The 23,880-nt window shown below is 38.5% G+C and overlaps 1 protein-coding gene across 1 annotated transcript in view; it reads left to right on the top strand.

Moving 5' to 3' along the window:
• DIAPH3 (diaphanous related formin 3) overlaps positions 1–23,880 on the top strand; it is a 413,319-nt gene that overhangs the window by 33,042 nt on the left and 356,397 nt on the right. The window contains 1 exon segment of the mRNA XM_079902970.1: positions 22,339–22,506. Within this exon segment, the coding sequence (XP_079759096.1) occupies positions 22,339–22,506 (168 nt within the window).

Below are 23,880 nucleotides of genomic sequence, written 5' to 3'. Positions count from 1 at the left end.
GCTGAGTTTTCCATCAAAGTGTCCACTGGGTGTTTCTGTGGGGCAGGCGTTATTTTTGACCTGCTTTTTTCTCCCTTGTCCCTCACAACTATTTGCCTAAAGTACAGCGCTCCTGCTGATCTTCATCTCCCCTTTCATCTCTCTGCAGCCAACGTTACTGCCGTAATCCCTTGTGTGGCCTGCAGCGATGGTTTTCAAGCTTTTTTGACTAGGACCCACAGTGAGAAACACACTTTATTTTGTAGCCCAGCACACATACAGAAATTCTCTCTGTCAAAACGAAAGTTTTTTTAAGAACCAATATTTAATGTTTCTAAGCATAATGAACTCTAATCATTTTCTTTTCCTTCCTTTCTACTCCTTTTTTTTTTTTGTTTGTTTGTTTTGCGGTACGTGGGCCTCTCACTGTTGTGGCCCCTCCTGTTGCGGAGCACAGGCTCCGGACGCGCAGGCTCAGCGGCCGTGACTCACGGGCCCAGCTGCTCCGCGGTATGTGGGATCCTCCTGGACCGGGTCACGAACCCGTGTCCCCTGCATCGGCAGGCGGACTCTCAACCACTGTGCCACCAGGGAAGCCCCTTTCCACTCCTTTTTACTCCTCTCCATTCCATGAAAAAAAAGAAAGGTGATCCATTCCACTAAATTGACTTCAAGACACCAGGTAGTCCACAATTACAGCTAGCAAAACAGACATCGTCCTGTACAGCAACTGGAGGAAGTTCTGAGATCTCCATTAGTGTCTGCTCTTCATTACATGTAGGTGAATGTAGGGGAGCGGGGTTCGGGTGCCAGCTCTGCCATGTACTAGCTTTGAATGTCATTTAGCTTTTGAGCCTTGGCATCCTTGTTTATAGGGGTTTTTATAAGCGCTAAATTAAGTAATATATACTAAAATGCTTGGTAAACCATGCATTCACAATATTAGTGATTAGTAATATGCACTTTTAAAAATTGAGGTATGATTTACATATAATATAATGTATTAATTTTAAAAGTGCAGTCTGAATTTTGACAAATGTATACAATCATGCATACACTACAGTTATATAAAACATTTCCATCACCTCAGAAAGTTTCCGCTGTGTCCTTTGCAGTCAGTTCTCTTCCCCCTTCCCAGCTCTTGGAAAATACTGATCAGTTTTCTGAACTATACAGTAGTTCATTTTCTAGAATTTCATATAAATGGCATTACATTGTATTTTGCCATTGTGTCTGGCTTCTTTTACTTACCATAATGCTTTTGAGACTCATCTAGTGATTGGGTGTATCAGAAATTTGTTCTTTTTGTTACTGAATAGTATTCCCTTGTTTGATAATACTAAAGTTGGTTTATATATTCAACAGTTTGGGTTGTTTGCAGTTTTTGGCTGTTAGGAAAAACTGCTATGAACATTTGAGTGCAGTTGTTTTTGGACATATGTTTTCATTTTGGAGGGCGAGTCATGTGGTTTTAACTTTATAAGACACTGACAAATTGTTTCCTCCAGTGACTAATTATGTTGGACATCTTTTCATGTGTTTATTTGCCATTCCTATCTTGTTTGAAATGAAATGTCTATTACTAAATATAGGACTATTCAAATTTTCTGTTTCTTCTTGAGTGAGACCTGGTAGTTTGTCTTTTAAGGAATTCTTTTCCATATTATCTATGTTGTTGAATTATTTGTGATATTTCCTTATCTTTTTAATGTAGGATCTGTATTTATTTCCCCCTTTTCCAATTCTGATATTGATAATTTGTCTTCTGTTTTTCCCCTGATTAGTTTGTCTAGAGGTTTGTCAATTTTATTGATATTTTCAAAGAACCAGGTTTTGGTTTCACTGATTTTCTTTATTTTATTTTCATTTATTTGTTAATCTTTATCATTTCTATACTTTTGCTTTATTCTTTTTCTGGCTTCTTAAGGTGGAAGCTTAAATAATTGAGAACTTTGTTTTCTAATAAGAATTTTATGCTATAAATTTCCTTCTGAGAGCTGCTTTAGCTGCTAATCTTCTGAATATTCAAAATAGTTTTAAATTTCCTGTTGATTTCTTCTTTTACCCATTGATTATTTAGGTATATGTTGTTTAATTTTCAAATATTTGAAGATTTTCCTGATATCTTTATGTTACTGATTTGTAATTTAATTCCCTTGTGGCCAGTGACCATACTTTGTATGATTTTAGTCTTTTTCAATTTGAGTCTTGCTTTCTGCCCCAGAATGTGGTCTGTCCTGGTGGATGTTCCATGTATATTCTGCTTTTGTTAGAATTGGTCCATAAATAGTTAATAGGCCAAGTTGGTCGATAGGGTTGTTCACATCTTCTATATTCTGATTTTCCGTCTGCTTTTTCTAAAAATTATTGAGGAGTGTTGAAATCTCCAAGTATAATTTTGGGTTTTTTAATTTTTCTTTTTAGTTCTTTCAGCTTTTGCTTCATGTTTTATGAAGCTCTGCAACTGAGTGCATATACATTTTGGATTGTTGTTTCAATTTATCATTATAAAATAATCCTTTTTATCCCCAGTGATATTCATTACTTTTTAGTCTTTGGAAGTTTAATGGATTTCTCTGCTCTGCCTGATAAAGTTATTTCCTTCCTCTTTGAAAAACAAAGATTTCTTGGCTTCTGTGGCACCAAACTATAGGTTTTCATATCCCTCTGATTTTTCCTTTTCTATCTGTATTGTGTGTGTGTTTTTCCTTTGCCTATCTTAAAACTATTGTCATTTCTCAGGTTGCTTTCCTGAAGCCATTGCTCCTTTCCTGTGTATATAGTCCTTGACTTGGTATATCTTTGTGTATATCTCTGTCTATGATCTTTCCCTCAAGTTGAGACATTCATGCATTGACCTAGAATACCTTCACATGGATGTCTCATTTGTACTTGAAACTCTATGTGCCCCAAATTAAACGCTTTACTTCCCTCTTAAACACATTTCTATTCCTATATTTTCATAGACGGTAACTTCACCCTTCCAGTGTTTCTGATTATTTCTTGAATATATTCTCTTCTCTCAAGTCTTCTATGACAGCACTAGTCCCTTTATTATCTCGTCAGGACTCTCACAACTTTCTATTGCTTCCTAAAAAGCCAACTTCCTGCACAGAAACCAGAGTGACCTATCTAAATTGCATGTCTGACCATATTTTATCCTATTTGAAACTGCTTAATTGCACCTGTTATCTATAGGTCAAGCCTAAAGCTTTTTGACGTGGCACATAAGGCCTCCATGGTAGAACCCTGCTTCTCTAACTTGGTATACGTCTCTCAGTCAACATGCAGGAATCTTCCAGGGAATAGAAAGATGTAAGATAAGTTGCTGGAGAATTTACTTAGAGAATGTAGAAACACAGCTGCTGATTGGAAAAAGGAGTGTTATGTGATGGTAAGGACAGTTAATTACTAGCTATGTGCCAAGTAGCATTCCAAATGTTAGCTTTATAAACACATTCAGTTTTCACAACAAGCCTCTGAGTGGGCATTATTATTATTCCCTTTTTCAAATACAGAGAAACTGAGGCAAGAGATAGTATAGGTAACTTGTTCAAAGTCACATGAGGCAGCTGGGAAAACTGGCAGACTGGCCCCAGAGAACATGATCTTTACCAAGAGAGTTATACTGCCACTTAAGTCCTATCCCTTTCTCCACTCAGAGTGCCAGTGTAAAATCTAGACGTATTCAATATATCTCCTTATTTTCTGCTTTTCTCTTGCAGCCACCCATATGAGACTACTGACCTTGAAACTGACAAGGGAAAGTTGTATCATAGCCATCGATCTTAATCCTGAGAAAATTATAATTGTAAAGACATAGTGTATCTAAGAATTTTTCTGTGATAAGAAATGAACTGTTTTGAATATTTCTAGTAAACAAAACTGAAAAAGGTCTGTCCGAAAGGAATAATGATATGTGTGACTGAGAGATGGCAACAGGTAAAGGATATAAAGTTTCTTAATTGCAAAGGGCGTAGAAAAACTTCTGTATGGAAATCACAGATCTAGCAACAATGGCAGCCTGCTGCCAGGTATACGTGCAGGCTTTCCTGGTTCCCCTCGGGAATGGGGTCTTAGAGACGCTGAGGGGTTCATGGTCTGGGTGTGCATTCTGATGGGTGCTTTGAGATTTCCCTGTTCTCCATGGGTCTTCAGACTCACTCAGTATAACTAACTGCTGCCAGACCACTCCAGCATATTCCTGGGTGTTTTCTGTGAGACTGGTTCACTCGAAGATGAGTTTCCAGATGGATGTGCCTGACAGGCTTGGATTTTGTCTACCTGCAGAGTATTCCTGTGCCTACCTAGATGTGCTGTGTCTTGTGGGATATATGTTAAATTAGATGTCATACTTATGAAAGAAAATAAAATGATTTTGATTATCTGAATTTGTGTCTAACTCGCAAGTACGGTCACGGGACCTAAATCATTAACTTTACAAAATGCTCAATGGAAAAGAATAATTTAAAATAATTATATTGGCCTAGTAAGATATAAAGCTTTCTGTACTATAATTTGTTTATTTTGCATTTTTATTCTTATTTTTCCTTTTTAAGTTAAAAACGAATGATAAAGCAAAAAGTATGATAATATATTCAATAGCTTTTCTGTAAAACTATATATTAAAAATATTCTGTCTGAAGTAGGTATACCAGCATGGACTGGGACAACTGAATATACATGAAAATAAGTTCTATAAAACTTAAACTATTTACTAAGTTGGGTGGGCCTTTCTGAGTCCATTAATATGAGTTAATTAGAGCTTCCTGTACTTAGATTTTCAGTAGTAACACTTAAGTGCTATCTTGGACTTTTTAAATATTTATGGACTGGTTTAGAGAGCTCCTCTTCAAATCAGTAGAAACTTGGGAATAAGATCAAGAGCTCTCAGAGTTGAATATGCTAAGATGTAGTAGGGTATGCAGACTTGTTTATTCATCCTTTTATCCATTCATTCATGAAGCCTTTATTGAGGGCTTAGTACTAGTATAGGAATACAGAAATGAATAATCTGTCTCTGCCCTCTGGGAACAGTGGGGAAACAGATGTGTACACAACCAGTGTACAGTTGTAGTGCAGTGATATGGGCTGGAATGGCACAGTGGTGTGGTCAACTTTGGTCTTTGAGAAGACTTCATAGAGAAGGTGACTTTTCAGCTGAGTTTTAAAGGACAGGTTGGAATACAGGCTGGCAGGAGTGGTAGTAATTTTTTTACCCTGTAATAATTTTACTTCCTGGATATCAGTGGAATGGATTCCTAGTGGAAGTGTCAGGTTGGCAAGTAGAAAGCCATTGTTGATGTCTTCAGATAATTTTTGTGTATGGGTAGTATTGGTCTATGTCTTAAAAATAGTCTGATACTTATTTACAGAGCTAATTTATATTTCCTTTCAAGCATATAGTATTATAATATTTGAATATATGCAATTAGAAACTATTTGAGTAGATGTGGGTATATATAACTTTGAGGTATTTTGAATATTAAATTCTTTTAAAATGTATTTGTGCTCTTTTCCTTTGAGTGGGTATTTTCCTTACTATCTTATACCATGGTATTAAATTACAGAAATTCATACTTGTTTTTAGTGTAGGGGACTGCACTTTGAAATAACAGTGTTGGGAAGAGTCTGGGTTTTTAAATTTAATATATAAAAGGCATAATGTCTGGCATTCTCCGTGATATGCTGTGTTAATTATTCCTTATTTAAAATATCGTTGAGAAGGATTTAGAAGTGTAAGATGCAGTACCTTGTGTCCTGGGCATGGAAGGTAGGAAGCTCTTCATTAATTAACCCAGTTAACAAATATTAATAGAACACCCACTACATGCTTAGGACCATGCCAAGTTCCAGGAACATTTAGTGAATAAAATAACAATTCTTGTTCTCAAGGAGTTAAAGGTTTGTTGAGTAAACATATGTATGATGAAAGGCAGTTTCAGAGTAGTATACATATAATATAATGGAAAGCACTAGGTCTGTGGGCATCTAATCCAGTCTTGAGGTGTCAGAAAGGCTCCTATGTGAGATGTAGTTCAAACTGAAAGCTAAGGATTGAGTTGAAATTAGCCAGATAAAGGGGATGGGATAGGAGTTGTGGGTGTGGATAGGTTCTAGGCATGAGGGATAGCTTGTGCATGTGTAGAAGACTCTAGGTTATTCATTACATCTAGATCATATAAGGGTGGTGGAGTAGTGAAGAGATTGTCTGGAGAGGAAGTAAGATTTAGATTAAAGTGGACCTTTGAGCCATGGTAAGATATTTGAGGGTCATCCTCTGAGTAATGGGGTTACAAAGGCTGAAGGTTTTAAGCACGGGAGTGAGGGACATGATTTGATTTGCGTTTCGGTAAGATCAAATTGACATCAGTGCAGGGAGTAGCTCGGGGAGGGGTAGAGGTAGGGGGCAGTGAAGACACAGGGACAAGTTAGGAGGCTGCAGCAATTGTCCAGGTGGCCTGAACTAGGGTAGTGGCAGTAGGGGCAGAGAGCAGAGAGAAGATAAATTGAGAAGATACAGTCCACATGGTTTGATTTATGTTTCCTAGTTAATTTTCATTAAAATTATTACAATTAAAATCACTTTTCTACTGACCAGAGTCAACATCAGAAGTCATAATCAATCCACATCTTCACTAAGCACCTATGTGCTTCTCCCTCATCCAGGTCTGTTTATTTTTCTAATCTGACAGTATCTCCCAACTTCTCCAGCCTTCGAAAACCCTCCTACTTTGTTCTTTGGAACTCAAAGCCTGTTATCTTTGAATGTTTGCTTTCCTCTTGCTCTACTTGAAACCTAGGGGTTATTTGAGGACTTTATTTTCCTGGTAGCTCTTCATTCAAAAACTTCCAGCTCTTCTTGAGCATTTTTATTTCATTTCTCCATGTTGGTCTCAACTGTAGGTCATCTAGTCCCTCCCATTGATTCACTGCAAGCATTAGAACTTGAGTTGCTTTCTTTTCCACCACTATTTCTGTTATTATTCCATATCTACCTACCAGGAACTCTTAACCTGTGGTCTATGGACTACCAAGGGGTCTGTGGTAGAATTCATGGTGTTATTGAACTTAATGGGAAAGGATTAAATCTTTTTAATTAACCTTTAAGTGAAACTTAGTATTTAAAAAAATTATAAACATAGGCAAAACATAAAAACAAATGAGCAACCGAACACATGCACGCTAGGATTGGACTTGTGACTTTATCACAGATAAAGAAAGACTGAGGCCTTCGTTCTTCCCTACGTGGGCATTTCCATTGGCTGCTCTGCACATGGCACTTGGCTGTGGAATACGTATTGCATGTGGTAACTTATTTTCAAGAAATTTAAAGGAATTTCAATAATATAATGTTTTTCATTTAATAATATTAAAATACTATATGAAATCTAAATGTGAGCAAATCATTGTAAGTAGTTAATTTTTTGGGGGGGGTGGTACTTTTTCATCTTTTCAAAGAAGCGTCTGGCTAAAGACCTTTTCATAAATTTCAATAATACAAGTTAAAAGTGGGAAATGCCCATTTGTAATATTTAGGAACATTGAAGGTAGAATGAGGTAGTTGGTGGGTTTGCGGGAATTGTTATTGGGTGAACCTATGACTGGGGTGGTTAGCTTATCACACCTGAAACAATGAACGGCCAGTTTTCCTCCCCACCACGATGTCTCTTTGTAATAGTGATGTCACTTGCATTTTAGTAAAGACCATGGAACAACGCAGGTATACTGCTTAGCTCGTAACATGCACCATCTCCTGTAATTCTCATATCAGCCTCACCAGATTCCCTGTGTATCCCCTTTCCAAAGCCTCTCTTGAGGTTCCTTCTCAACCCCAGAATTAATCACTGGTCTCTATCTGTTGCTAATTTACTTATGATTTTCTTGAGGGCATTTACAATACTTTATTTGTAATTTGTTATTATATTTTTCCCTTAAGTGGTAAACATTTGTGGGATGGCACTATGTTTTATGTGTTTTATCTCTAGTAATTTCTTATTTATCCATACCTTCAAGTACTTATTGACTGCTAGCTTTCTGCCAGCAACTGTTCCATAGGCTGAACACACAACAGTGGCTGTAACAGTTACCTGCTGCTGTGTAACAAACTAAGCCAAAACAGCAAACATTTATTATCTCATATTGTTTCTGTGGGTCAGGAGGTTGGAATTTGCTTAGCTGGATGGTTCTGACTTGGTGTCTCAGGAGGTTGCGGTGAAGAGGTTGTCTAGAGCTCTCATATCTGAAGGTTTGATGGGCTTCTGGGATGGCTTAAGCACATGGCTGTCGGCAAGATGCCTCCCTGCTTCTCTGGCTTCTTTAGCTCAGTTCTTTGCCCTTAGGGCCTCCCCCTAGGTCTTCTTCAGTGTCCTCGTGATCTGGCAGCTGGCATATCCTAGAGTGAGTGATCCAAGAGGGAGCAAGACAAAAGCTGTAATGTCTCTTATGACCTAGTCTTGGAGATGACACTCCATAATTTTCACAGTGTGCTGTTGGTTACACAAGTCAGGGGATCACTGGGGGCTGTCCTAGAGACTGGCCACCACAACTAAGACAGTTGATGGTTTGTCTAGCATGGAACTTACATTTTGGTGGGAAAGAGGCAGAGTCAACAATTACAAAATATATGAAAATTATAGGTTTTCGTAAGTCATCTGTCAGGACGTATGAAGGAAATAAACCGTGTGCTGTGACAGAGAAAGGGGAGTGGGTGAGCTCATGTTCTACTTTAGATAGAGTGGTCAGCCTTTTAACCCGAAGCTGAAAAGTGAGAAGTAGTTTTATTTCCTATTAACAACTCACTGCCATATTAATTAAGTATGGTGTACCACCTCCGAATAGCACTATAATAGAATTCCCTCAGTCTTCTGTATATCTAACCAGTTCTTCACCAAAGATACTATCATGGAAATTTTAAGTAGTTTGGTTAGGGTAACCCAGCAAGCAAGGGGCTGGGCAGGATTCAGAAGTCAGACTCTGGAGCCATGTTTTTAATCAGCAAGTTGCCTGGTTAGTAATAAAGATAATTAAAAAGCCAAGTTATTTTAGCTGTTAAGGTTTTTCCTTCTCTTAAATGTAGTACAAGATTGCATGAAAATTGATAATTTTAAGTGATATATTTTTCTGGATTTCAGGTATATGTGTTCAAATAGAACTTTAAAAAAATATTTATTTATTTATTTATTTACTTGGTCGTACCCGGTCTTAGTTGCGGATCGCCGGCTCCTTAGTTGTGGCATGCAAACTCTTAGTTGAGGCATGCATGTGGGATCTAGTTCGCTGACCAGGGATCGAACCCAGGCCCCCTGCATTGGGAGCACAGAGTCTTAACTGCTTTGCCACCAGGGAAGGCCCTCAAATAGAATTAATTCATTACTTAAAATGAACTGTTATTTGCTTAATAATTCTCCTGCGTTGCATGAAAATAATCCCTTCTGGGTTCTAAGGAAGTATGTTTATGATCACAAATAGTTTTTCTGACTTTTCAAATTCTAAGATGACTAATAATTACATATCTTCCTTTTTTTTAACATCTTTATTAGAGTATAATTGCTTTACAATGGTGTGTTAATTTCTGCTTTATAACAAAGTGAATCAATTATATACATATGTCCCCATATCTCTTCCCTCTTGCATCTCACTCCCTCCCACCCTCCCTATCCCACCCCTCTAGGTTGGTCACAAAACACCAAGCTGATCTCCCTGTGCTATGCGGCTGCTTCCCACTAGCTATCTATTTTAAGTTTGGTAGTGTATATATGTTCATGCCACTCTCTCACTTTGTCCCAGCTTACCCTTCCCCCTCCCCGTATACTCAAGTCCATTCTCTAGTAGGTCTGCATCTTTATTCCCATCTTGCCCCTAGGTTCTTCTGACCATTTTTTTCCTTTTTTTTAGATTCCATATATATGTGTTAGCATACGGTATTTGTTTTCCTCTTTCTGACTTACTTTACTCTGTATGACAGTCTCTAGGTCCATCCACCTCACTACAAATAACTCAGTTTCGTTCCTTTTTATGGCTGAGTAATATTCTATTGTATATATGTGCCACGTCTTCTTTATCCATTCATCTGTTGATGGACACTTAGGTTGCTTCCATGTCCTGGCTACTGTAAATAGAGCTGCAATGAACATTTTGGTACATGACTCTTTTTGACTTATGGTTTTCTCAGGGTATATGCCCAGGAGTGGGATTGCTGGGTCGTATGGTAGTTCTATTTTCAGTTTTTCAAGGAACCTCCATACTGTTCTCCAGAGTGGCTGTATCAATTTACATACCCACAAACAGTGCAAGAGGGTTCCCTTTTCTCCACACCCTCTCCAGCATTTATTGTTTGTAGATTTTTTGATGATGGCCATTCTGACTGGTGTGAGATGATATCTCATGGTAGTTTTGATTTGCATTTCTCTAATGATTAATGATGTTGAGCATTCTTTCATGTGTTTGTTGGCAGTCTGTATATCTTCTTTGGAGAAATGTCTATTTAGGTCTTCTGCCCATTTTTGGATTGGGTTATTTTTTTTTATTTTTATTTTTTTGCGGTACGCGGGCCTCTCACTGTTGTGGCCTCTCCCATTGTGGAGCACAGGCTCTGGACGTGCAGGCTCAGCGGCCATGGCTCATGGGCCCAGCCGCTCTGCGGCATGTGGGATCTTCCCAGACCGGGGCACGAACCATGTCCCCTGCATCAGCAGGCGGACTCTCAACCACTGTGCCACCAGGGAGCCCATGGGTTATTTGTTTTTTTGATATTGAGCTGCATGTGTTGCTTGTATGTTTTGGAGATTAATGCTTTGTCAGTTGCTTCATTTGCAAATATTTTCTCCCATTCTGAGGGTTGTCTTTTCATCTTGTTTATGGTTTCCTTTGCTGTGCAAAACCTTTTAAGTTTCATTAGGTCCCATTTGTTTCTTTTTGTTTTTATTTCCATTTCTCTAGGAGGTGGCTGAAAAAGGATCTTGCTGTGATTTATGTCATAGAGTGTTCTGCCTATGTTTTCCTCTAAGAGTTTGATGGTATCTGGCCTTACATTTAGACCTTTAATCCATTTTGAGATTATTTTTGTGTATGGTGTTAGGGAGTGTTCTAATTTCATTCTTTTACATGTAGCTGTCCAGTTTTCCCAGCACCACTTATTGAAGAGGCAGTCTTTTCTTCACTGTATATTCTTGCCTCCTTTATCAAAGATAAGGTGACCATCTGTGTGTGCGGTTATTTCTAGGCTTTCTATCCTGTTCCATTGATCTATGTTTCTGTTTTTGTGCTGGTACCATACTCTCTAGGTTCTGTTGCTTTGTAGTATGGTCTGAAGTCAGGGAGCCTGATTCCTCCAGCTCCGTTTTTCTTTCTCAAGATTGCTTTGGCTATTCCAGGTCTTTTGTGTTTCCATACAAATTGTGAAATTTTTTGTTTTAGTTCTGTGAAAAATGCCAGTGGTGGTTTGATACGGATTGCACTGAATCTGTAGATTGCTTTGGGTAGTAGACTCATTTTCACAATTTTGATTCTTCCAATCCAAGAGCATGGTATATCTCTCCATCTATTTGTATCATCTTTAATTGCTTTCATCAGTGTCTTATAATTTTTTGCATACAGGTCTTTTGTCTCCTTAGGTAGGTTCATTCCTAGGTATTTTATTCTTTTTGTTGCAGTGGTGATGGGAGTGTTTTCTTAATTTCACTTTCAGATTTTTCATCATTAGTGTATAGGAATGCAAGAAATTTCTGTGCATTAATTTTGTGTCCTGCTACTTTACCAAATTCATTGATTAGCTCTAGTAGTTTTGTGGTGGCATCTTTAGGATTCTCTATGTATAGTGTCATGTCACCTGCAAACAGTGACAGCTTTACTTCTTCTTTTGTGTTTTGGATTCCTTTTATTTCTTTTTCTTCTCTGATTGCTGTGGCTACAATTTCCAAAACTATGTTGAATAATAGTGGTGAGAGTGGGCACCCTTGTCTTGTTCCTGATCTTTGTGGAAATGGTTTCAGTCATTCACCATTGAGAATGATGTTGGCTGTGGGTTTGTCATATATGGCCTTTATTATGTTGAGGAAATTTCCCTCTATGCCTACTTTCTGGAGGGTTTTTTTTTTTATCATAAGTAGGTGTTGAATTTTGTCGAAAGCTTTTTCTGCATCTATTGATATGATCATATGGTTTTTCTTCTTCAGTTTGTTAATATGGTGTATCACATTGATTGTTTTGTGTATATTGAAGAATCCTTGCATTCCTAGGGTAAACCCCACTTGATCATAGTATATGATCCTTTTAATACACTGTTGGGTTCTCTTTGCTAGTTTTTTGTTGAGTTTTTTGCATCTATGTTCATCAGTGATATTGGCCTGTAGTTTTCTTTCTTTGTGACGTCTTTGTCTGGTTTTGGTATCAGAGTGATGGTGGCCTCGTAGAATGAGTTTTGGAGTGTTCCTCCCTCTGCTATATTTTGGAAGAGTTTGAGAAGGATAGGTGTTAGCTCTTCTCTAAATGTTTGATAGAATTCCCCTGTGAAGCCATCTGGTCCTGGACTTTTGTGTGTTGGAAGATTTTCAATCACAGTTTCAATTTCAGTGCTTGTGATTGGTCTGTTCATACTTTGTGTTTCTTCCTGGTTCAGTGTCAGAAGGTTGTGCATTTCTAAGAATTTTTCCATTTCTTCCAGGTTGTCCATTTTATTGGCATAGAGTTGCTCGTAGTAATCTCTCATGATCATTTGTATTTCTGCAGTGTCAGTTGTTACTTCTTCTTTTTCATTTCTAATTCTATTGTTTTGAGTCTTCTCCCTGTTTTTCTTGGTAAGTCTGGCTAATGGTTTATCAATTGTTTATCTTCTCAAAGAACCAACTTTTTACTATGGATTTTTTTTTTTTTTTTTTTGCGGTACGTGGGCCTCTCATTGTTGTGGCCTCTCCCATTGCGGAGCACAGGCTCTGGACGCCCAGGCTCAGCGGCCATGGCTCATGGGCCCAGCCGCTCCGCGGCATGTGGGATCTTCCTGGACCAGGGCATGAACCCGTGTCCCCTGCATCGGCAGGCGGACTCTCAAGCACTGTGCCACCAGGGAAGCCCAGAACCAGCTTTTAGTTTTATTGATCTTTGCTATCGTTTCCTTCATTTCTTTTTCATTTATTTCTGATCTGATCTTTATGATTTCTTTCCTTCTGCTAACTTTGGGGGGGTTTTTGGTCTTCTTTCTCTAATTGCTTTATGTTTAAGGTTAGATTGTTTAATTGAGATGTTTCTTATTTCTTAAGGTAGGATTGTATAGCTATAAAGTTCGCGCTTAGAACTGCTTTTGCTGCATCCCATAGCTTTTGGGCCACTGTGTTTTCATTGTCATTTGTTTCTAGGTATTTTTTGATGTCCTGTTTGATTTCTAGAGTGATCTCTTGGTTATTAAGTAGTGTGTTGTTTAGCCTCCATGTGTTTGTATTTCTTACAGATTTTTTTTTCTGTAATTGATATATAGTCTCATAGTGTGGTTGGAAAAGATACTTGATACAATTTCAGTTTTCTTAAATTTACCAAGGCTTGATTTGTGACCCAAGATAGGATCTATCCTGGAGAATGTTCCATGAGCACTTCACAAGAATGTGTATTCTTTTGTTTTTCGATGGAATATCCTATAAATATCAATTAAGTCTGTCTTGTTTAATGTATCATTTAAAGCTTGTATTTCCTCATATATTTTCATTTTGGATGATCTGTCCATTGGTGAAAGTGGGGTGGTAAAGTCCCCTACTATGATTGTGTTACTGTCGATTTCCCCTCTTATGGCCGTTAGTATTTGCCTTATGTATTGAGGTGCTCCCATGTTGGGTGCATAAATATTTACAATTGTTATATCTTCTTCTTGGATTGATCCCTTGATCATTATGTAGTGTCCTTCTTTGTCTCTTGTAATAGTCTTTGTTTTAAAGTCTATTTTGTCTGATATGAGAATTGCTACTCCAGCTTTCTTTTGATTTCCATTTGCATGGGATATCTTTTTCCATCCCCTCACTTTCAGTCTGTATGTGTCCCAGGTCTGAAGTGGGTCTCTTGTAGACAGCATATATATGGGTCTTGTTTTTGTATCCATTCAGCCAATCTGTGTCTTTTGGTTGGAGTATTTAATCCATTTACATATAAGGTAATTATCGATATGTATGTTCCTATTACCATGTTCTTAATTGTTTTGTGTTTATTATTGTAGGTCTTTTCCTTCTCTTGTGTTTCTTGCCTAGAGAAGTCCCTATAGCATTTGTTGCAAAGCTGGTTTGGTGATGCTGAATTCTCTTAGCTTTTGCTTGTCTGTAAAAGTTTTAATTTCTCCATCAAATCTGAACGAGATCCTTGCTGGGTAGAGTAGTCTTGGTTGTAGGTTTTTCTCCTTCATCACTTAAATATGTCCTGCCACTCCCTTCTGGCTTGCAGAATTTCTGCTGAAAGATCAGCTGTTAACCTTATGCGGATTCCCTTACGTGTTGTTTTTCCTTTGCTGCTTTTAATATTTTTTCTTTTTAGTTAATTTTTGATAGTTTGATTAATATGTGTCTTGGCATGTTTCTCCTTGGATTTATCTTGTATGGGACTCTCTGTGCTTCCTGGACTTGATTAACTATTTCCTTTCCCATACTAGGGAAGTTTTCAACTATAATCTCTTCAAATATTTTCTCAGTCCCTTTCGTTTTCTCTTCTTCTTCTGGAACCCCTATAATTCGAATGTTGGTGTGTTTAATGTTGTCCCAGAGGTCTCTGAGACTGTCCTCAATTCTTTTCATTCCTTTTTCTTTATTGTGCTCTGCAGTAGTTATTTCCACTGTTTTATTTTCTAGGTCACTTATCCGTTTTTCTGCCTCAGTTATTCTGCTATTGATCCCTTCTAGAGAATTTTAAATTTCATTTATTGTGTTGTTCATCATTGTTTGTTTGCTCTTTAGTTCTTCTAGGTCCTTGTTAAACGATTTTTGTATTTTCTCTATTCTATTTCCAAGATTTTGGATCATCTTTACTATCATTATTCTGAATTATTTTTCAGGTAGCCTGCCTATTTCCTCTTCATTTGTTAGGTCTGGTGGGTTTTTACCTTGCTCCTTCATCTGCTGTGTGTTTTTCTGTCTTCTTATTTTGCTTATCTTACTGTGTTTGGGGTCTCCTTTTTGTAGGCTGCAGGTTCGTAGTTCCCGTTGTTTTTGGTGTCTGTCCCCAGTGGCTAAGGTTGGTTCAGTGTGTTGTGTAGGCTTCCTTGTGGAGGGGAATGGTGCCTGTGTTCCGGTGGATGAGGCTGGATCTTGTCTTTCTGGTGGCAGGTCCACATCTGGTGGTATGTTTGGGGTGTCTGTGGCCTTATTATGATTTTAGGCAGCCTCTCTGCTAATGGATGGTGTTGTGTTCCTGTCTTGCTAGTTGTTTGGCATAGGGTGTCCAGCAGTGTAGCTTGCTGGTCGTTGAGTGAAGCTGGGTCTTGGCCTTGAGATGGAGATGTCAGAGAGTTTTTTGCTGTTTGATATTATGTGCATCTGGGAGGTCTGTTGTGGAGCAGTGTCCTGAACTTGGCTTTCACACCTAGTGGCCCCACTGTGATGCCTGGCTGGAGCACCAAGAGCCTTTCCATCCACATGGCTCAGAATAAAAGGGAGAAAAAATAAGAAAGAAAGAAGAAGATTAAAATAAAATAAAGTTATTTAAACAAAAAATAATTAAGAAGATAAATTTTTAATTAAAAAACATAAGAACAACGAAAAAACGGACAGACAGCACCCTAGGTCAAATGGTAAAAGCAAAGCTATACAGACAAAATCACACACAGAAGCATACACATACACACTCACAAAAATAGAAAAAGGGAAAAATATATATATACATTGTTGCTCCCAAAGTCCACCTCCTCAATTTCGGATGGTTCCTTGTCCATTCAGGTTTTACACAGATGCGGGGTAAATCAAGTTGATTGTGGAGATTTAATCCACTGCTTCTGAGGCTGCTGGGAGAAATTTCCCTTTTTGTTCGCACAGCTCCCGGAGTTCAGGTTTGGGTTTGGCCCCGCCTCTGTGTGTAGATCTCCTGCAGGCGTCTGTTCTTTGCTCAAACAGGATGGGGTTAAAGGAGCAGCTGATTCGGGGGTTCTGTCTCACTCAGGCCTAGGGGAGGGAGGGGTACGGATGCAGGGCGAGCCTGCGGTGGCAGAGCCATCGTGACATTGCACTAGCCTGAGGTGTGCCATGTGTTCTCCCAGGGAAGTTGTCCCTGGATCTCGGGACCCTGGCAGTGGCGGGCTGCACAGGCTCCTGGGAGGGGCTGTGTGGATAGTGACCTGTGCTTGCACACAGGCTTCTTGGTGGCGGCAGCAGCAGCCGCCTTAGCGTCTCATGCCCGTTCCTGGGGTCCGCGCTGCTAGCCGCGGCTCGCACCCGTCTCCTGAGCTCCTTTAAGTGGCGCCCTTAATCCCCTCTCCTTGCGCACCAGGAAACAAAGAGGCAAGAAAAAGTCTCTTGCCCCTTCGGCAGCTCCAGACTTTCCCGGACTCCCTCCTGGCTACCTAGGGCGCACTAGTCCCCTTCAGGCTTTCACACAGCCAACCCCAGTTCTCTCCCAGCGATCGGACCGAAGCCCAAGCCTCAGCTCCCAGCCCCCACCCGCCCCGGTGGGTGAGCAGACAAGCCTCTCGGGCTGGTGAGTGCTGGTCGGCACCTATCCTCTGTGTGGGAATCTCTCCGCTTTGCCCTCCGCACCCCTGTTGCTGTGCTCTCCTCCGCGGCTCCGAAGCTTTCCCCCTCTGCCACCCGCAGTCTCCGCCCGTGAAGGGGCTTCCTAGCGTGTGGAAACCTTTCCTCCTTCACAGCTCCCTCCCACTGGTGCAGGTCCCGTCCCTATTCTTTTTGTCTCTGTTCTTTTTTTCTTTTGCCCTGCCCAGGTACGTGGGGGAGTTTCTTGCCTTTTGGGAGGTCTGAGGTCTTCTGCCAGCGTTCAATAGGTGTTTTGTAGCAGTTGTTCCACATGTAGATGTATTTCTGAGGTAGTTGTGGGGAGGAAGGTGATCTCCACGTCTTACTTTCTGCCATCTTGAAGCTCCTCCCCTGCCTTTTGTTTTTAAATTAAAAATAATTACTGCTCTGTTAGCATTTAAAACATTGTAACAGTAAAAACTGTTTTTTCACTCTTACAGTGTTATACAATAGCTAAACATCCAGATAGAGTTTTAAATTTTTTAAAACTGTCATTACTGATTATCAGTATGAGATAATACTCAGTAGAGTGCTCATTTACCTTCCCCTGAAGATAAGTGATATTAATTTGCAAAACCCAGTACACCCCAGACACAGCTGAAGCCATATTAATTGTGTTGTGTACCACCTCCAAACAGCATTATAATAGGATTCCCCGAGTCTTCTGTGTATTTAACCAGTTCTTCAACAAAGGCAGATTGTGTACTTCACCTGCTTGGGTTGTGTTTCTAGCTGAACTTTAAGAGAATTTCAGGTGAAATTAGGAGTAGCAGTCCAAGTGCACATTGTAAAACACATACCCTTGCAGTGAAATTGCCAAATTAAATAACAATCGACTTACAGTTAGTATGATGGGGATTTCTATCGTGTTTTTATGTACAAAAGTGTTTTAAAAGTTTGCTTTTATGTTCTCTTGTGTCGTGTTTAAGCAAATTGTATGTGTAATTCCATGAAAGATAAATTAGGAGTGGTTTTTTTTCCCCCCATTTATGTGTGGAGTCATAGTATCATCCCTTAAAATAAATGAAACTTCTTTAGAACATTTACACTGATTTGATAGTAATGTTCACTCTGTACCTAGCTTGTAATAGTGCCCAGATTATTTGGAAACTACTTGTAGTGCTCAATAGAGCATCACATACCTGGGAATGCTTTTACTTTAAGCCCGAGGTATTCAACAAATTCAGTTTACTGTTCTAATATAGACGGATTGTATTTATTTTTCTCCCACGGCTCCTTCCTTATTTTGTCTTTCATTCCTTTCTAATCAGGGAAAATAAATAAAAGCATTGAAATTATGAAACACTGATTTTTTTCATCTTTATAGAGTTAGAAGTTAGAAAAGGAATATGCTAATTTTTCCTATCTTGCCTTTATCTAGCTAGGCTAGTGGTCCAGTGCACATTTGTTTTAACACTTGGATAGAAGGCAACCCTCCTGCAGAGTTTAGGTGCTAAGCATGTGGGGGAGGTGTGCTGTTTTTGTATTATTGTACAAATTCTGGTATTGTTTATTGATACAAATGCAGTCCTACATCTAAAAACATAATGGGTTGATTTTTTTTTTCTTTATGCTATTTTTTATGCTAAATACTATGGCATTTTTATGTTTAAAAGTGTTTTGGAGCTTGTTCTTTGTTATTTAAACATATAGTTTCCTCATTGAAGGATTAAACAAATACATTCAACCTGATGCTTCATTTCAAGCTCTTAGCACAGTGTGTAGATATAGAAGGGGCTCAATAAATATTAGTCATTGTTATTTTTATGACTTTCAGAGATTTTTATTTAAAAAAATTGTGACTTTTGGTGAAAACTAAAATTTTGATTTCTTCTACACTGTTGGAAGTTAAGTATTCACAAATTAGCTTGTGAATTGCTTAAACTTACTATTCCCATTCATTGACATGTTTACATTTATAATATTGATGTTGCATTAATGATGTTTTGCTTAATTTCACTTCATTATAAGTTTAGCATATTAATTAACTTTTTTTGTGTGTGTGTGTGAAGAGGAGTTAGCATAGTTTCTACACTCAAGAATTGATATTACATGTATAGAAATGATGGCAATGAAGTAGTGATTCAGAAGACAGACAGAGGAACCAGCCCCATTTCTTAAAACAGCTGTTGGGTGTCCCTAGTTTTTTAAAACAAGTATCAAGGATTGGAGTACTGATGTACATAGAGACATAACTTCTGGACATATATTCATGTGGATATAATTTTATGTTTCCGGGTTATTTCAAAGCAGGGAAAGTTTATGTTGGTGAGTTAGAGGGCCCTCTTCTTTGCTACTGTGATACACTGTATACACTTCTTGCTACATTGTCTACATAGCTTTATAATTACCTGTCTATGTGCTTGTCTCCTCCACTGGACTGTTACTTGTTATTTACGTTCTAAATAGCGCATTTATCTTTGTATCGCCAACTTCTAATAGAGCAACCTCTCCATTGCTCTTCATTTCTTTTTGTAAATATGGGATTCCATTTCCATCAATTCTGCCTGAAAAGCTTCTTTTGACACTTTTTGTAGAGGAGATCTGCTGCCGACAGATTCTCTAGCTTTTGTCTGTCTGGAAATGCCTTTCTTTTGCTTCTATTTATGAAAAGTATTTTTACTAAACATAGAATTCTAGGATAAGGGTATTTTTCTTTCAGTACCTCAAAGATGCCATTCCATTGTCTTTTGCTGGCATTGTTTCTGGTGAGAAATTTTCATTTGTATCATTTTTGTTTTATATATAATGTCTTCTTTTCTCTGGCTGTACTTTTGTGGTTTGCCATTTATTTTTAATTTTCAGCAGTTTGACTATGAGGCTCCTAGCTGTTTTTGTTTGTTATTTTAGTATTCTTTCTGGCATTTGCTGAGCTTCTTGGATCTGTGAATTGATATATGTATATGTCTGTCTGTCTATCTATCTATCCTCTCCTGCTTCTGGACCCCAGTTACACTTGTGTTACAACATTTAATATTGTATCACGGATTGTAGTTACTCTATTCTTTTTTTTCCCTTTTCCCATTTTTTTTTCCTTTTTGTTTCAGTTTAGATTCTTTCTATTGATATGTGTTTAGGTTCACCAATTCTTTCCTCAGCAATGTTCAGGCCATCTAATGAACTCTTCATTTCTGATACATTTTTCATTCTAATAGTTAAAAAAAAATAGTATCCATGGTTTGCTGCTGAAATTCTCCATCCTTCATGCATGATGGCCACTCTTCATTATATCCTTTAGCATATTTTTATAAATCTTATTTTAAGTAGTCTGTTTAGTAATTCTACCCTCTGGGCCATCTCTAGGTGATTTCTTTTGACTATGGGTGCATTTCTCGCTCCTTTGTGTGTCTAGCAATATTTGATTGTATGGTGGACATTTTATTTAATTACAGTAGAAATTAAATAATACTTGCTTCCAAGAAAGGGCATGCCCTTCTTTCAGGCTGTTGGAATGGGGTCTGAGTCACTGTGATCTCTAGTTGAGCTGCATTTGGTTTCCTGCTGCTTCGGTTTTTTATTCAGCTCATCTGTGGCCTCAGATGTTTTGAGGGCTTAGGATCTGAGTGCTAATGAGATTCTGGAAATCTGCTTTTTGACATTACAACTGAACTTTAGCTTTGAAAACCGTGGAATATTTCTTTCTGCTTTAAAGTCCTGATGCCCATCTTTAGGGTTACTGTAGCATTCTCTTTTTTGTTTTCAGTTCCATTGCTGTCTCTCTGTTTCTTCAGAGAGACGTGTTATCCTGCTCCCAGCCTTCGTGTGCTCTCTGTCAGCTGTGCTCAGCTGTTGTGTGCTCTCAGAAGGCCTAGATTTCTCTCAGGTCTTCTGTCTGGTCCAGAGCCTTCGGAGAGCAACTCCTTTGCATTGGGAGAGACCTTTCATGCTTCAGGGAGCAAGCATCCCACTCAGCTTTCCTGCTCTGCCCCCAGCCATTGGCCTCCTACCCCGTGTAGCTGGTGAAGACTTGCGGGAAAGAGTTGGTAGGAGGGTGCAGACTTGCTCCATGGTTGGGGCTTCATGACCGAGGCCCTTGGAATTCTAATCTCTCATGCCAGTACCCATGCAGCTGTCAAAGTTCATAAAAAAGACTTGGCTGGTTTTTCTTTACCTTTATTTTTCTTCAGCTGTTCGTCAGGGATAAAAGCAGTTTGTCACGTCCCAGTATTTAGTTCTTACAGGTTTTCTTGTTTCCTCAGCTTCCTGATGGGTTGAAAACAGTAGCAAGTACAATTTTGTAGGGTATCTGGCTTTTGTTGTTAGGATGAGAGCAGTGGTGTTTTGTGACTACTTTGTAATCCTGCCAGAAGCTGTCATATTGTTAGTACTTTAATGTTTAGTTCATGTTAGATGGACCATGTGTGAGTGTATAGTACATGGTGTTTTTCCTAGGGATTATCTCCAAAGTGAACTTCAAGACCTATTTTGAAAGATAAACATTATTATCTTTGCATATCATTATTTGAAAAAAGTCCTATTTCTTTAGTGGAGTGAATAATCAATACTGTGACTTACTGTCCTTTTAAACAGAATTTTAAGTGTTATATTTCTTTAATGGGCTGTAGTAGCCCTATCCAGTAGAAACCTTCTGTCACGATAGAAAAGTACTTTGTGTGCTTTGGCCAATACGGGAACCACTAGTCTCTTGTGGTTCTTGAGCACTTGGTATGTGACTAGGGCAACTAAGGAGCTGAATTAAAAAATTTAATTTACATTTAAATAACCACACATAGCTAGTAGCTACTACAATGAATAGTACAGGACTATGTACTACACATATATATGGTGAAAATAGTAGCTTAATGTGTGCACAGTTATGCTGAACAATTCCAGAATCATTGTGCTTTTTAAGTACACACTTCTTTACCTTTTTTGCTGGTTACCACTTGAAACACTGTATGTGTCTGGATTCTCTGTTAGGAATAGAACTTGTGAAATTCAAGCAATTTTCAATGAATGAACAATTAACTTTGTAAACTAGTCTATGCATTTTCAAATATCCGTGGACTATTTGATGATATAATTGTAGAAGAAATCTCATTGCAGCAAAAATTCAGTTTTATTTCCCGAGGCTTTAGCTACTCTATAGTTGTTCATGAAGTTCAAATACAGACCAACCTGAATAAAGAGAAATGTGATGTCTATCAGGCCAACAAGTTATGGAGGTGTAAGTAAAAGTCAATTTTTAAAATGCCTAAATCATGCCCTGCTCCCCCACCTCCCCACCCCATAGTCTGTACTATGAAAAGGACACTGGATGAGGGGCTGGGGGGCAGGACACTGAGTACTAGTTAGAATGCCAACCACTAAATTAGCTAAGTTACCTTTGTAAAAATGCTTAATTTGTTAATCTGTAAAGCAAACGTCACTCATTAGACTCTTAATTCTATAATCTTAAGATTAGAAGGAATCTTTTGAGGTTGTATATCTCTTCTGCCTTTAGACAGGATGGTTATGAAGACTCTTATTTTTATATTTATTATTTCTTTTAATTTTAAAGATTAAGTGCTGAATTAATTGAAAGCCTCCTGATGAAATCACAGTGATAATGTAATTGACCCTGTTTGTTTTTTCATTTTGGGAATTAGGTAAATAATGTTGGAGAAGAGAATACTTACGTGTGTGCTATTTATTTTATCTTTCTTCATAGCTGGACAGATTTGCCAGCATAAGAATTCCAGGGAGCAAGAAAGAAAGGACTCCACTTTCCAACCTGAAGACTGCATTTTCAAGCAATGATTGCTCTTCAGAGATGAATGAAAACATTCCAAAGCCACTGTCAGAGAAGGAAATCTTAGAGCTATTTGAAAAGATGATGGTAAGAATTTTGATTCCTTATATAACGTTTGATGTAAAAAAAAGCCTTTGCTTCGGCTCATGTTAATGGAACCACACATGTCTGAAACTCAGGTTCCATAGGTGATTTCTGATGTCACTAAGATAGTACTTAAGGCATAGAGAGTTTTAGGATTACAAAATTAAGAATCCGAAGAAAAATGTCATACCAGTTGTTTTACACAGAAATACATAAAAACGTAAACCTCTAAAGTATCAAATGATATACTTTTTGCCTTAAATGGATTATCTAAGTGGTCTGTCTGGGTCGGTTGCATTTGAGAATGACGGTCACAGCTCTCTGCTGTGTGCATTGTTAAGTGTGCTGATTTTTGGACCTTGTTTGAGTCCTTTCTCAGTTCTCACGATAACCAGGTTTGCATAGTACTGCAACAGTTAAATCTGCACTTGAACTCACTGAATTTGGGGTGTGCCTTTGTAATTCTTTTATCACCACAAGTTGATATAATTTCAGTCTAGAACAAAAGAACGTAACCATTTTTGCTAGCCTTTGCATCTGTCAATGAGACTTGTATAAGGTAGATTTTTTCAAGACTACCTTTGAGGACTCACGATAATAAAGTGCCCCCTCATTCACGTATCATATGTGGAAGCACTACCTAAATTATCTGTGAGATTCTGGAATGGTACTGTTTTGGTTCACTTGTGACTACCTTGTTAAGAAAAATTTTTCTTTTGGTTCATAATTGCTGGTGTCATCTGAGTAAGTAAAGCAAGTAGGCCAGTGATGTTAGACATTTATGGAGGCTTACCGCAGCTAGGAGTTGTTAAAGTACAACTACCTAGGAAGTACAGAACATAGTTGATGGTATTCTGTTCTGAACATGATGACTTTAGAAGTATGTTTCTGTTAGTCTTTCTTACCCTTCTCCTAGCTAAGAGTATCAATTTTAATTGTATGAACAGGGCAGATGGATTTTGGCATTTTTGAAGTGTTTACACATTTTAATAACTGGGTCAGATCACTTGTTAAAATCTTTTTTTAAAAAATTTTACATTAATTAATTAATTTTATTTATTTATTTTTGGCTGTGTTGGGTCTTTGTTGCTGCCCACGGGCTTTCTCTAGTTGCGGTGAGCGGGGGCCACTCTTCGTTGCAGTGTGCGGGCTTCTCATTGCAGTGGCTTCTCTTGTTGTGGAGCACGGGCTCTAGGCACGCGGGCTTCAGTAGTTGTGGCTTGCGGGCTCTAGAGCGCAGGCTCAGTAGTTGTGGTGCATGGGCTTAGTTGCTCCGTGGCATGTGGGATCTTCCTGGACCAGGGCTTAAACCTGTGTTCCCTGCATTGTCAGGCGGATTCCTAACCACTGCACTACCAGGGAAGCCCCACTTGTTAA

This window comes from Stenella coeruleoalba, assembly GCF_951394435.1.
Source record: "Stenella coeruleoalba genome assembly, chromosome: 18".
In the NCBI taxonomy this organism is placed as follows: Eukaryota; Metazoa; Chordata; class Mammalia; order Artiodactyla; family Delphinidae; genus Stenella; species Stenella coeruleoalba.
This window is presented reverse-complemented; position numbering and strand designations above follow the sequence as displayed.